The following is a 14,084-nucleotide window of genomic DNA, read 5'->3' as shown; positions in this document are numbered from 1 at the left end:
AAGAATTTGTAAATTTAATTAAAAAAAAAAACAAATATTTCCGCAGGGTCCACATGCTACACAAAACAAAAAAAAACAAGAAGAATGTAAGGATTGCTGGAAACATCGGACTGAAAATCCAAGAACTCGAAAAATCTTTGTTAAACTTACCTAGTAACAACTTCTTCCTCTGATTCACTTTCACTCTCGCTCTCTGTCTCGTCTTTTCTCTTCTCCTTCTCCTTCTCTTTCTTCTTGTCTTCCTTCTTCTCTTCTTTCACCTCAACCTTCTTCGTTTCTTTCTTCTTTTCTTCTTTTGTTTCAGCTTTCTTCGTAACTTTTTTCTTCTCTTCTTTCACCGCCGCTACCTTAACCGCTTTCTTCTTCTCGTCGTCCTTCGGTTTCTTTTCCTCAATCTTTGTTTTCTTCTCGTCCTCCTTGCTTTTCTCCAAGTCCACTTGAACTTTTTTCGCACCCTCAACTTCCTTCTTCTTTTCTTCCACCTTCACTTCACTCTTCTTCACATCTTCCTCGGGCTTCTCCTTCTTGACCACCTCCCTTACCCTCGGTGCCCTCGGCGGACCTTGCTTCATCAGACTAGCTTCCAGGGCCGCTCGCGTTTCGTTCTCGTACAAACAGTGCACCTTGGCAATGGCATTCAACGACGCCACCCGATGACGCTTCGGTCCGGACCAGAACCCGTACAGCTTCAGGTGCCTCGTCTTGGCCGTCAACTGCTTCTTGACGATTCGAGTGCGCACCGATTCCTCCGAACTGTAGCCATCGGAGTCCTCGTCGTCTTCGGACGAGTCCCGGACTTCTTGTTTGATTTTTCGGCTAACTGGTGTCGCACGTCGTTCATCCGGGTCCCGTTCTTTATCGTCTTCTTCGGATTCATCCATTTCGGAATCGGTTATGGAATCTTTAATTGGTGGCTTGGTTGCTTTTGGCTTTGGTGATGGCTTGCTCGGTTTCCTGAGAGGCTTGTCTTCTTCGCTCTGGTCGGAATCTGAGGAGTCCGGTTCCTTCTGTTGAGTCTTGGTCTTTTGAACCACTTTAACTTTAGGCTTATCCGCTTTCTTCGTGTCTTTTTCATCCTTTTGCGGTTCACATTCGCTTTCCGGCTTCTCAATTTCTTTGTTTTCATGTTTGCTCTCATTTTCCTCAGCGGTTTTGCTACTCATTGCTGGCTCATCTTCCGGTTCATCTTCCTCCTTCGCCGAACTCGTTTGAACCTGCTTTCGCTTGAAAACGGGTTTGCCACCTTTCGCCGGTCCGTCAATTTCACAGTCGGAAAATTCATCGAAATCGTACACATCCCTTTTCTCCGACGACGGTTTGCCATCTTTTGGATCTCTAGCCAAGGCTGCGGAAGTGGTTGATTTCGTAGGTTTTTTCTTAGAGTTGGATCCCGGGATGGTGGGAGTCTTGCGGACATATTTTCGTTTGGATTTGGGAGGAGCTTTGGTTACTGGTTCGGTAGAGTTGGGAGTTGATGAAGCACTGGGACTGACTTTGACGGAAGGAGGTGTTTGAGGAATGGCAAAGGTTTGCGGTTTCTCGGATTGGGGTTGATCCTTGAGACGGTTTAGGGGCAGGTCGTCATCGTTTTCCGTGGAAGAACGAATAGATTTAGGTGGGTCGGGAAGATCAGTTAGTTCACAAGCTTTTGGTTCGGTTGGAAATTGTGTTGCTTCATTTGAAGGAGTATTCGAAGATTGGCTAGTTGTAGGTTCGGGATTAAGAAGTGCGGTACTTATGTCATCATTACCGCTAGGAGACTCTGCAGTAAGTTTCGGAGATTCAGTTACACTTTTTGGTTCAGACTTTTTCTTCACCGCAGGTTTCCTCGGTCTAGTATTTTTTCGCTTTGTTGTAGCTTTGGGAGTATCTTTATTTACTGTAACTTTTGTTGATTGGACAAATATTTCCGTTTGCTCCTTGCTAGGTTCATCAAATTTATCTGCATCTTCATCAATATTGCTAAATTGTATCTTTTTCGTCTTCTGACCGTCACTTTTCCCCTTCGCAACCTTCGTTGGTTGCTTTTTCTTTGCTTCTGTTGTTTCTTCTTTCACCACCTTGGGTTCAATTAAAAGTGGCCCCATACCCATCTCCTCATCATCGTCGTCTTCTAACGACTTGACAATATCTTCAATGCGACTTTGGACTTCTTCTTCATCGTTCTTGTCATCTGATTCTACCAACTCCAGGGAACACGTTCGTTCCTCTTCCATCCTTTGTTTCTCTTCTGCTTCTTGTTTAGAAGCAGCCGCGGCGGCCGCAACCTTTGCATCTTCCTCGGCCTTCGCCTCTTCCGCTGCCTTCGCCTCTTCGGCAGCCTTCGCAGCCGCTGCCTTCTTCTCCTCTAGGATTGCCTTTTTGGATTTTGCTTTTGGCTTGGTTGCAGCCGGTGTGTTCTTCTTTCCCGCCTTTTGCGGTTGTTGTTCTACGCTGACGACGCCAGTGGTGGCAGCATCATTATCATCTTTGCTTTCGGGTTGCTTTTTTGCTTTACTTTTGCTATCCGTGTTCTTGGACACGGGTGGCGCTTTAACATCTTCTTTAGCCACACTGGGTTGAGGCTGGGACTGGGACGGAGGTGGTTCGCTAGACGTTGCCGGTTGAGCTGTGACTGGAGTTTTGTTTTTCGCGCCCTCCTCTTGTTTCTTGGTGTCCTTTGTTTTGGGGACCGGTTTCTTCTTGGTAGGAGTGGTCGCCGCCGCTATCGGTTCCGATGGTTTGGGATTCTCCACTGCTGGAGGAGCAGTACTAGTCGCAGTGGGAACGCTTTTTGGGACGATCGCCGACGGACCACCCAGGGTACCAAAATCGGTTGCTTTCTGCTGGCTGACGGTGGCACGCGACTTGGTTTTAACCATCTCGCTGATTGACGGGTTGCACGGGTTGACGGCGGCTGTATCGATTTGATTGATGGCCCGATCGGTAATACCCAAATTTTTCAACTCCTTTTGAATTTTCTTCTTGTCTGCGCTGGGAACGCTTCTGGCACCTGTCGAGGGCGTTGATTTCTTTACCCTGGATGCCGCAGGAGTGCCGGCAGATCTCGCTGGACTATGTTTGACATTCTTGGCAGTAGGATGAACGGGAGATTTAGGATTACCGGCTGATTGTTTCTGTTGTTTGGGTGCTGGCCCTCCGGAAGAACTGACGGATGGTGTTAGCTGCTGCTGCTGTGCGTCACTCGATTTCGGAGGAATCTCTTTGGTTTTCGATTGTAGGCGTTTCAGGGGTTTCTTGATGGCACCCACCGGAGTAGCTGTGTCTGGGGTGGAAGCTGTGATGCTAGTTGCACTTGCACTTCCGGCAGTTGAGGCGGCTTTAGTTTCAGCGGCTGCTGCTGCCGCCGCAGCGGCCGCTGCTAGTTGTTTCTTTGTCTTCATGCGCAAGTTCTGAAAAGATACCAAAAAGAAGTGTAATTTAAAAATGAGAAAATATGTTTTATCTATTTATAGTTCAAAAATGATGACATTCTATCATGTAAAAATTTATATATAATATAAGATCTTCTACAATTATCGCCATAAGTGTCTTTGAAGGTTAAAAATATAAAATATGACAGATGTACATAGTGTGTATGTGGGCTGCAAAACGGTGAGTCGATAAGGAGAGCGTCCAACATAACTATGTTCCTCACCAGGCCCGGATTTAAGGGGGGGGCTATGGGGGCAAGTGCCCCGGGCCCCTCGATTAGAGGGGGGCCCCAAAAAACCTGAAGCACAATAATCTGAATTTTCACTTGAAGTTTTATATATTTTTGATAATTGCACATCAATGTCTTAAATTTCAAATTGTTGAAGCAAAAATATTTTTCTTTTTCTATTAAGCTTAAAATAGTTATTTATGTAACGAGTTGCAAAAAGTTGATTTTTTCAGCACGAGTCGTACATTTATTCAACGAGGCTTGCCGAGTTGTATAAATACGAAGAGTGCTGAAAAATCGAGTTTTGCAACGAGTTCCATACAAAATTTTATGCAATGATTTTTTCATAATGCATCTCATTTGAGTTGCATAATGTTCATAATGCAACTCAAATGAGTTGCATTATGAACATTATGCAACTATTTTTTATTATGCAACTCATTTCAGTTGCATTATGAACCAGTTCGGAAAAGTTGGCCATTATGATACCAAAATGAGTTATATAAAATATAAATTATGATACTGAATTGCATAAACCTATATTTTAATTGCTAAATAATCCAACCGTAGAATTTAACCCTTAAATGCGCAATGTTGTTTTAAAACAACATACCTAAAAACGCTCCAAAATAATTGACCTTCACTTTTATTATTAATTATTAATTTATTTTTTAAATCAGTTTTTTATTGTCGTGCGCCTTTAAGGGTTAAGTATATTTCCCAGCATTACTGTTTTGGGGGATCAGTTTTAATGCATGGTTGCAGCAAATTCATATCTAGAGAGGCATTACCGTATTCTATAATCAGTATATGTACTTTTTAAATGTATCCTGTATGAATGAACAAAACATTTGTGTGACATATTTTTTTCCTTAACCGTAAAAAAAAACAAAAAAAAAAGAAATCGATGTACTTATGTTTAATATATTCAAACTCTTGTTTTTGGGGCCCACATTAGAGGGTTTGCCCCGGGCCCCCCGAAGCCAAAATCCGGCACTGTTCCTTACAAGTTCCTACCTCATGCTTCCACGGATCAAACGATGACAAAGACCGCCAGCTAAGAGTTGTGTGCTTATCTGGTAGTGGAGCCTGGGCACTGTTGTCCTTATGACTTCAGCTAGATTGAGGAGGTACATCCCGAGCGTCTGTTCACCAAAGAGGTGCGGCTCAAACAGCATCTGTTCTGGCATCCAGCGGCTGAGTATGAAATACTGTGTAGCGTCAGCCCCTCCAACGCAATGTAGGCAGCGCGGCCCCGGTAAGGTAGCCTGCTGAAAACCTTCAAACACCCAGAAAAGCAATAGTAGAGTAAACAGATTGATTCAACGGCAACAGACCCGGCAACGAATAACGAACAACGATTCGAAAGTCGGATCTTGGAACGTGAGAACTTTGAATGAACCGGAGCCCAACACTCCTGGCTCGTGAACTGCAGAATGTCGGCGTTAATGTGGCTGCTATCCAGGAGATACGCTGGCCTAAAACTGGAAAACTCGAATTCCGAGCCGTGAAGAATTTGAAGTATTTTGTAGCAGTTGAAGAATTTGTTTATCTTGGAACACTTGTGAAATGTGACAATGACGTTTCCCGTGAAGTGAAAAGGCGTATTGCAGCTGCGAATAGGGCCTTTTACGGATTGCGTAGCCAGCTTAAGTCCCGTAACCTGCAAACGCAAACAAAGTTCGCTCTATAAGACGCTGATTCTTCCGGTTGCCCTCTACAGTCACGAAGCATGGACGTTAATGGAGGTTGACCGAAAAGCTTTGGGAGTTTTTGAACGCAAAGTGCTGCGGACAATTCTCGGTGGGAAACAAGAAAATGGAATGTGCCCAAGTAACAATTCAAAATCATTAATAAGCATGTCATGCCGGGGCCCGTGGCGTAGTTGGTCACACGTTCGCTTCATATGCGGATGGTCATGGGTTTGATTCCCAGCCCCGGCACTTGCAATTTTTCGTCAGTTGCTTTTCCCCCGAGAGCAACTGACACTGACCCTCTTCTGAGCCCCATGGCTCAAACGAACCCGGATACCTGGACATCGGCGAACTGCTACTCATAATGGACCCCCAATCGGACTGGAAAGGAACAACTGCCATCCATCATCATCCTTGTGCTCATCATTCTACTAGGTATAAAGTAGAAAAAGTGAAAGCAGCAGAAAGGCAACCAGTTCGATAAAGTAGAATAGAAACTAGGCACTGTACAAAATGTAAGTGCAGCTGTCAATTGAAAATGCTCACGTAGTGCCCCAGTGGACAATAGAGCTGTAAATTAGGTTAAGTGATTAAGAATAAAAAAAAATAAGCATGTCAGTTGATTAAATGTGCTACAAAGGCGCCGACAGTTGTACAAGAGTTTATGTGGAACAAAATGGCGAATAAATGTTTCATGCAGTGGAAACTGCACGTTAGTTAAACATGTTTCTGCTCATTGAATAACCAATGGTATAAAAGTTTAAAAACAGTTGCTTAAGTATTCACATCATCTGTCTGATAGTGCTCTAATAATGATAGAATACAAGCTGCTTCCAACGTATTAGATGCCGTTATTCCACATAAGATCTTCAATGGAACAAGTAGCCTATTTAAAGTTTAACAACTTTTGCTTTATCATTTTATTCAACTACACTGATATAGCTTAACAACAAGATATTACCATGTTTCTTTAATACAAATGTTACACTTTTATTCAAGCAATGTTGATTAGCAGTGGTACTGTGTCACTTAATTATCGTTGTTCGCCCTGCCCCTTTTTGTAAACACGATTGTTGATTAGGAGCCTAAAAAGAGCAACCACGGCTACAAGCTTGATGACCAAACAAACTTCTTGCAGCAGCTCTAAATATCACACTATTCACACTTTTAAAAACATTCTGACTTACCTTTTACACTACACTTCCAATGGCAGTAACATCGGTAACAAAAACACCAGAAAAAGCAGCTGAAGTAGATCCTGGACGGCTCCTGGGCGGCTCCTCTGTTTGGTATTGACAATCAACTCTATCCACTTTGTTGCCACCGGTCAAACCGGGCTTATCTTCCTTATGTCCATACCTTATAGCTGCCTGGAGATATACACAAGTTTTACACATTCTCCTCCCGACACAAAACAGGAGCAGTGAAAATAAATAAAGTTCACTTATTTGGATGTTAAATTGTAAAAAAGTTCGAAGCGATACCAATCTTACAACACAACACCGTGAATTACTGACAGACTAGCAGCATAATTAGCATGCATGCCTTTTGATTAAACGTTGCGGTTACAATTATACAAACATTGATCAACTTCAATGTTTATGAAGACAATTAGTTGAACAAAATATGTAAGCAATGTTTAAGCAGCATATGTACGGTAATGTATTCGACTTAGGAGTTGAATATTTATATACTGCTTTAAATCTGCCGTTTCATGTAATTCGGATTGAAGCAGAGCGGATGCAGACGAGTGTGAACCCAAAGATCCAGGTTTCGAGTCTTTCAATTGATGTGATTTGTCCCATAAAATGATATAAAATAAAGATGTTGGGGGTACATAATCAGAGAGAGCTATTCCAGACACAAATGCAGAAATGTTTAAAGTTAAATCATTTTCTCATTTTATTGTTACATGATATAACATGAAGTTGAAGAAACGTTTAAGAATCGTTTTAGTAGCAATTATAAAATCATATCTATAAATAGAAATAAATATCGTAAGTTGTATCACAGCTCCAGCATGTTTTGATTATATTATGGTGGAATAAATATCGAAGAAAGCTTGTTATTATGCGCTATACTGCTAGTGCAGAATAACGGTTTCTAAAACCATTCTTAAATGATTAAACGAATAGCGTCATACAACATTGTTTAATAAACGTTGAAGTAAAGTTTATGATGTTTGTGTAAATTGCTGATGGTTCTAACGTTGAACAAGAGTTTCACAACCGATGTACGATCATTGGATAAACATTCATTTCATCGTGCTTATAGAACTGTTGACGTTGAATAGATTCTCATTTTTGGGCGAACAAGAGTTGAAGGACAGTTTTATTTCAAAATTATTCAAATATAATACGACTTCCAGTTTAATAACGTTGCTTTGAGAAACATTTCTTAAAGCATAAATTGTTTCTTGGGTGGTGCAGACGCTTGAGCCACGAGTTGTATCAAGTGTACGAAGATGCGAATATTGTGATACGCATTAGATACGGCAGACTTCAGTGGGCTGGACACATAGTGCGAATGTCGGAAAAAAAAGAATAGCGAAAAGAATATTCAGCAGAGAACCCGGTAGAGGTAGGCGACTTCGTTGGTGACCGCGAACTCGCTGGCTGCACGCGGTTGAAGAAGATCTACTGTCCCTACACGTTCGGGGAAACTGAAGGAACATCGCCCAAGACCGACGAAGATGGTGCTCTACTATACGGTCGGCGTTGAAGTAAAGTTACTTTGTAGCCAACAAGGTATCAAGGTATGCAGGGTTATGTATGTGTTTGAGATGATTGACGAAGCGTAATGAGCCATTTTACGGAATGACAACAATGTTGATGATGACATTGATTTTCACGGGTTAGGACGCTACCTCCTGTCAAAATTTTATTCATTAAATCAGCTTGTAAAATGGACTATTGTCAAAAAGGGGATGACGAAGGGCCAACGAATCAACTATCGTGGGATGGAAATCAATAATAATTATCCAGTCGATCGCCTCGGTTGTTCTTCCGTCCTCTGTACTAAGATATCCAACAGGTTATAAGCCCAGGTATTGCGAAGAAAGTGTCACAGGTGTCTATTTGAAGACATATTTTTTAGCAAGTTGCTTATAGTTACGGTTCGAACTGAATGAATCGTTCATACGGTGGATGAGGTCATTGCGGAAGGTAGCAGACAGACGCTATTTATCGGAAGAAGTTATCATTGGATACCAGTGAGCTACGGACATGTGAAACTAAAAAAACGCGTTTGTGTGAAGCCCGAAGAGCGATTTGAGAGTTTGGAAGAACGTGGTGTTGCGCGGTGGACCAAAATTGTGATTTGGTGTAAAATTGAGAAATGGCAGAAGCAAAAGTGGCTCTTGCTCGATTGAATGATACCAACTAGTCGACGACGTGGAGGTTCTGAACTATTGCTGATGCGGGAAGCTCTGTGGACGATTGTCAAGGACCCCAAACCTGATCCAGTGCACGGGGCATCTGCATGGGATAGGAATATTGAGAAGGCACGAGCGTTGAAATGACCCTTCCCAGCAGTCAATGAGAAATGAGACACTGTATTAGTCCTCAATCTCTAGGGTTGTGCCACTTATCCTTCCCGAGCAGAAGGGCATACCTTAGAAATACCATGCGAAGAGCAACATGTGCTCTAATACCTGAAATTGTTATAGCTGCGGTATTCTACGAAATGTTATGAGGACATCACAATAACAGTTGGAAGTATTTGAGCAGAGTTTGGTATTGATGTAGTATTTGTTGGTTAAGCAGTGAAAATAATCGAAGAACAAGATTTGCTATTACATCATGAAGTCATGGTACAAATGAAACATTTAATCACAAGAAATATTGATAATTTAGAGAAAATTTTCAGTTTTACGGAAGAACGAAAAGCTGCCGCAGCTGTCAGACTACTGATTTTCTCAGAGGTGTCATTGATTAGCCCAAGCGACGCCTTGGATACGACGCCGATGATTATTGTTTGTTGTTGGTTTTCAGTTGTTTTCAGTGCAATAATGAAATTTTCACCTTGCTAGCATACTTTGATTTGCCCGTCTTTTTCAATGATAGGATGATTTTCATGGCTGTGGTAGGACTTTGACAGCTGCGGTAGAACTCGGCGGCTACCGCAGAGTAGAAATTTAAAAAAAAAAATCCGCAATATTATTAGTTTGTTATTCAATAACTTTGAGATAACAAATTCAGCGCTTGAAATTTCAGGTATGCATTCATTATTGAAATAACAAGACTTGTTATTTTCTAGGTGTTATGTATACAAAATTTTGGTATTCATTTTTGTTATTTTGCCTCTTATTACCACCTAATGAAGGACATATCAAAGAATGGTAGTATTTAAAATAAATACCTTGATATGTTATTCACTTGTTATTTTCTTCTGCTCGGGTTGCTTTTCACGGATTCAGGAAAAAACTTGGATTGCCATTTTTACATTCCTGTGTATTAAGTATTTGTGCACTTTCCGTCTATCATTCCTAGCTATCTACCTTCTCGACCCTACTCTTTCCATTTTAATCTTACCGTGGAGGGCCCATATTCTGCGTACCTAAGACTTTTTCAATTTCAATCAGCTGTAACAAAATCCAAATCAAACCGATTTGGCTGAATTTTTGACTGCACATAGTTATTAGCTTTGTAAATAAGGGAAAAATATAATTCGCATACAAAACAATCAATTTATATGTAAAATAATGAAAATTCTACAGTGTGTCTTTGTTCCTAATTCTGCGCACCCTTTTTTGGAATGTTCCTTATTCTGCGCACTAATGTTCCTAATTCTGCGCACATGGGAAAAACTCTGAAAAGATAACTTATTGTAATGAGAACATGATTCATAGATGAAATTCAATTGAATTCTTCATTTTCAACTTTTATACGACATTACGACCATTTTGGGACTTTGCATGTCCCCAACATTGATACTACCTACTTTGAGCACTAAGCAAAGGGAATTTCAAACATAATACACAAAAGGATTTTGTAGCATTAGCATTATAGAATACTACTACGTAAAGCTTTTTAGTTATCCGCATATGCACATATTAGTAAAATTTACTTTAATTTCTAAAGGTAATATAAACTTTTCCGTCATGACAAGGTGGCACAATCTTTGTTTGCAAACTGAGACTTCTTTCTTGTCTAACTCCAGCGTTTCCACTGTTTAAGAAAATTCCATGTAAACTCACATCAAAGATCGCATCTGACGAATGCTTGCATGAATACATAAAATTTCCCCCGAGGTTGATAGCAAATGTTTAAAACAAGTGGTTAGTCCGGTCGAACTATCAGATCAAAAATGGAAGAATCGTAAATTAGTCTTCGAAGTTTATAAACTAACTTGTTGAGACGTAATTACATTTACTGGATTGCTAGAAACATAGAATATCTTAGTTATAACTATGTTGACATTTATATGATGTTTGTTTATTAATTATATGTTCAAAACTTAGTGTTGAAATGTCTGCGCAGAATTAGGACCACTATTTAATACCGGTTCCTAATTCTGCGCACCTAAGAAGAACAAGAAAATTAAGAAAAGAAGAAGAAAACTCAATTGTTTTTTGCCGATTCTGATTCCTCGAAGACAGCTGTACAGTATGCGCATGGAAAAGTAGACATTCTCTTCATTATTTATGTCGCAAAATGCTTCAGCTCATGAGGCAACTTTTTAGCAGCTTCGCTAACGGACACAGATTTCAGGCAATTTCCAGCACTTGCAACATCATTTTATTTTTTTACAAAATATTGGTCGTTGATTTGAAAAATTTTTCTTCACAAACTTTTTCATTACTATTGAAACAATATTCAAAAAATATATTTGAAGCTAATATTGAACTAGCGTTCCTGATTTTGTGGTATATTCGAGAAAGTGCGCCGAATTAGGGACTGCGCAGAATTAGGACCGGTCACGGTACATTCTTATTTTAATCATAGCTTCATTCTTCGGGGTCCTTTTCTCCTTCCACCCCTTCTTCCATGTCCTTTGCGGTCTTTGCCACTCAATCCAACCTGGATGTCTTCGACCGTTGCAGAACAAACCTCAGGTTGGTCCTCGACTTGAAGTAGGGAATGACTGGATCTTCATTTGCCCAAGTCTTCGCCAGATGTCTTCACGGAGGAGCGTGACTCCATTTTGGAGTTAGGGTTCACCTTGATATCGAGGGTTTGACTTGGACCTCGGATTAAAGGTAATCATTGTTTAGCGGTTAAACCTCGGGGTTCTGTGTCCTTGGAATCTTTTTCACACACTTGGCTCAATTTGGACACTACATTTAGGCCTTTACTGGTGTCGATGAATTGGGCAAAATGGCTGATCTTATTTATCATTCCGATCAATCCAGATTTTTTTTTCAAACATCCGCTGCCAATACTGGCTACCAACATCACTCTTACATGCGGAGCCTTCTGGTGAGTGAGGTTGCAGGCTATTGGTAGCTGCATCCTTTTCTATCAAGCACACAGCGTGGACATAAACAACACAAACACTTTCCTGAATTTCATTCTAACATATAGGCGAATGCTTCTCTAGATAGCGACAAACTCTCACAAACCTGCTGAGGAGGTGCTGCGAACTGCAACAAAATAATCCTAACTTTATCTTTGAAACGATATTTGATTTACAGTTATCAGTACATAATTGGAAGAATACACAGGGCTTTTATCTAATTCTCCTCTAGCTAAGCACCGACCTATAATGATCGAGTTCATTCTTGCACCTCGCCTGATGCCCTATGATGAATTCGGTATCAATTACTAATTTATAAATCGGCATCCATGTCATGTAAAAATATTGTGGAAGAACTATAATTTCCTTAAAAACTATTGAATAATTTATTTTAGAATTTTGTTTCCGTCTAGTTCACGTTTATTTTGGGTACAACCTGAATTCATTTCCCGGCACACCTTCTACGTGGTACATAGGATGGCCAAAAATTAAGATTTGACCGTAGGCGTTTATTCGAAAAGTCTGTCAAGCTCTTCGCAATTCAAATCAAATCATGTGTTCAAAGTACTATAGAGAAGAAAGCATTTATATGAGATGGATGTAGCTTTGGAATAACGAACAAATTATTTAAATTAATATTTTTGCCCACCAGATCGTAATACGCCATCACATCCAAACTAGAAGTGCCACAGGGCTTTTGAGGGGGTGTGAATTAAAGGTTGATTCCACTAGTGATTAAACAGAAGTGGAAATTGTACGGTAATAAAGAATAAACCACCATTAAGGAGTGGGGGCTCAAGATAAAAGCGACAATGAAAAACCACCCTCGGCGAGTAGCGGTGCTTGACCCATGCTATTGAGCACTGTACCTAAGGTTGAAGAATTCGTCATTGAAATAACCGTCATCATTGGAAATTCAAAAGCAGTTTTCTCGTTCAAAACTGAAAATTTTGTTTTGAAAATGTATTCCCTGTACTCCATTTTCCACTTACAATACAGTGAATACTTTTGCAAATGCAGAACCCGTAGCTTCCGGGAATGAAAGCACACCCAATATGGAGACCAGAGCAAGACGAACCCGATGAATATGATCGCCCGAAGAAGGAGCTCCCACTGAAGCTGGTCCTGGAACGGGGAACAGAGCGAGCGGCTGGAAGAAAATGTGGCGTAAGAGCGGCGTTTTAGTCAACATGCACAGCCCATACCACGAACGCAGAGCAGAAAGCAATACGTCGAGAAGGAGTTCCGTTGGGTTGGATGCATCGAACGCAAGTGAGAGTCGTGATTCGAATGCACCCACTGTAGGAGGAAGAGGCTTCACCAATATCCAGGCACTATGTGTCTCCCAGATCCAGCAGTTGTGGGCATATTTAGTAGAATAAGCCAGAACCGCCAGTATATGTGAAGCTGGCCACGGTTACAGTGCCCTGCATCTGGCGCAGGAGGATTACCAGCTGAACTGCGATATCAAGACCGTTGACGAGATGATCGTTGCGTGGAAGCAGAAGGAGTTGCATGGGACGCACCCCCATCAACTGGAGCACGAGTACTACGATAAAGCGGCGCCGAACGCGTGGCTAGTGCGGGGTGACATCTTTTTGGAAACAGAAGGTTTCATGGTAGCCATCCAGGACCGGGTAATTGCGACGAAGAACTATCGGCGGTACATATTGCACGAAGACGTGGAGGACCGCTGCAGGAAGTACAATTCAGTAGGAGAAACGATCGAGCATGTCGTTGCAGGCTGTTCAGTGTTAGCTGGATCTGCCTACCTCGATCGTCACAACGAAGTTGCCAAGATTGTGCACCAACAGCTTGCTTTAAAGCACAACTTGGTCGACAGATTTGTACCCTACTACAAGTACCAGCAGGACCGGATTCTGGAAAATAGTTGCATAAAGCTGTACTGGGATAGCAAGATCATTACGGGCGTCCTCATTCGTGCCAACCGGCCCGACATTGTGGTTTACGACAGAAGGATGAAACGGGTAGCCCTCATCGACATCGCTGTACCGTTAGACCATAATGTCCAATCAACGTTCTCCGGCAAGATAACCAAGTACCACGACCTAGCGGAGGAGTTGAAGCAGATGTGGCACTTGGAGGACGTCCGTATAGTTCCGGTTATCCTCTCGGCAACCGGAGTTGTCCCTAAATCTCTCCTAAGACGAGCTGGATTTGAAGAAGGGAAATTAAATGCATTCCTCAAACTAGCGGTGCACCCTAGGGTACCTCACCTAATATCAGAAGTAGCAAAATTGCATTCCATCTAACACCATCACCGCCGCAAA

General features: G+C 41.6%; 1 protein-coding gene across 1 annotated transcript in view; it reads right to left on the bottom strand.

The window, feature by feature from the left end:
- Positions 1-3,388, bottom strand: part of LOC109401326 (titin-like) — a 279,091-nt gene extending 275,703 nt beyond the window's left edge. The window contains exon 1 of the mRNA XM_062861231.1: positions 151-3,388. Coding sequence (XP_062717215.1) covers positions 151-3,383 — 3,233 coding nt within the window. The 5' untranslated portion in view covers positions 3,384-3,388. The remainder of the gene's footprint in view (positions 1-150) is intronic.
- Between the last annotated feature and the right edge of the window lie 10,696 nt (positions 3,389-14,084).

Source organism: Aedes albopictus, chromosome 3 (genome assembly GCF_035046485.1).
Source record: "Aedes albopictus strain Foshan chromosome 3, AalbF5, whole genome shotgun sequence".
NCBI lineage: Eukaryota > Metazoa > Arthropoda > Insecta > Diptera > Culicidae > Aedes > Aedes albopictus.
The sequence above is the reverse complement of the archived record's forward strand: the minus strand, read 5'-3'. Positions and strand labels throughout refer to the sequence as shown.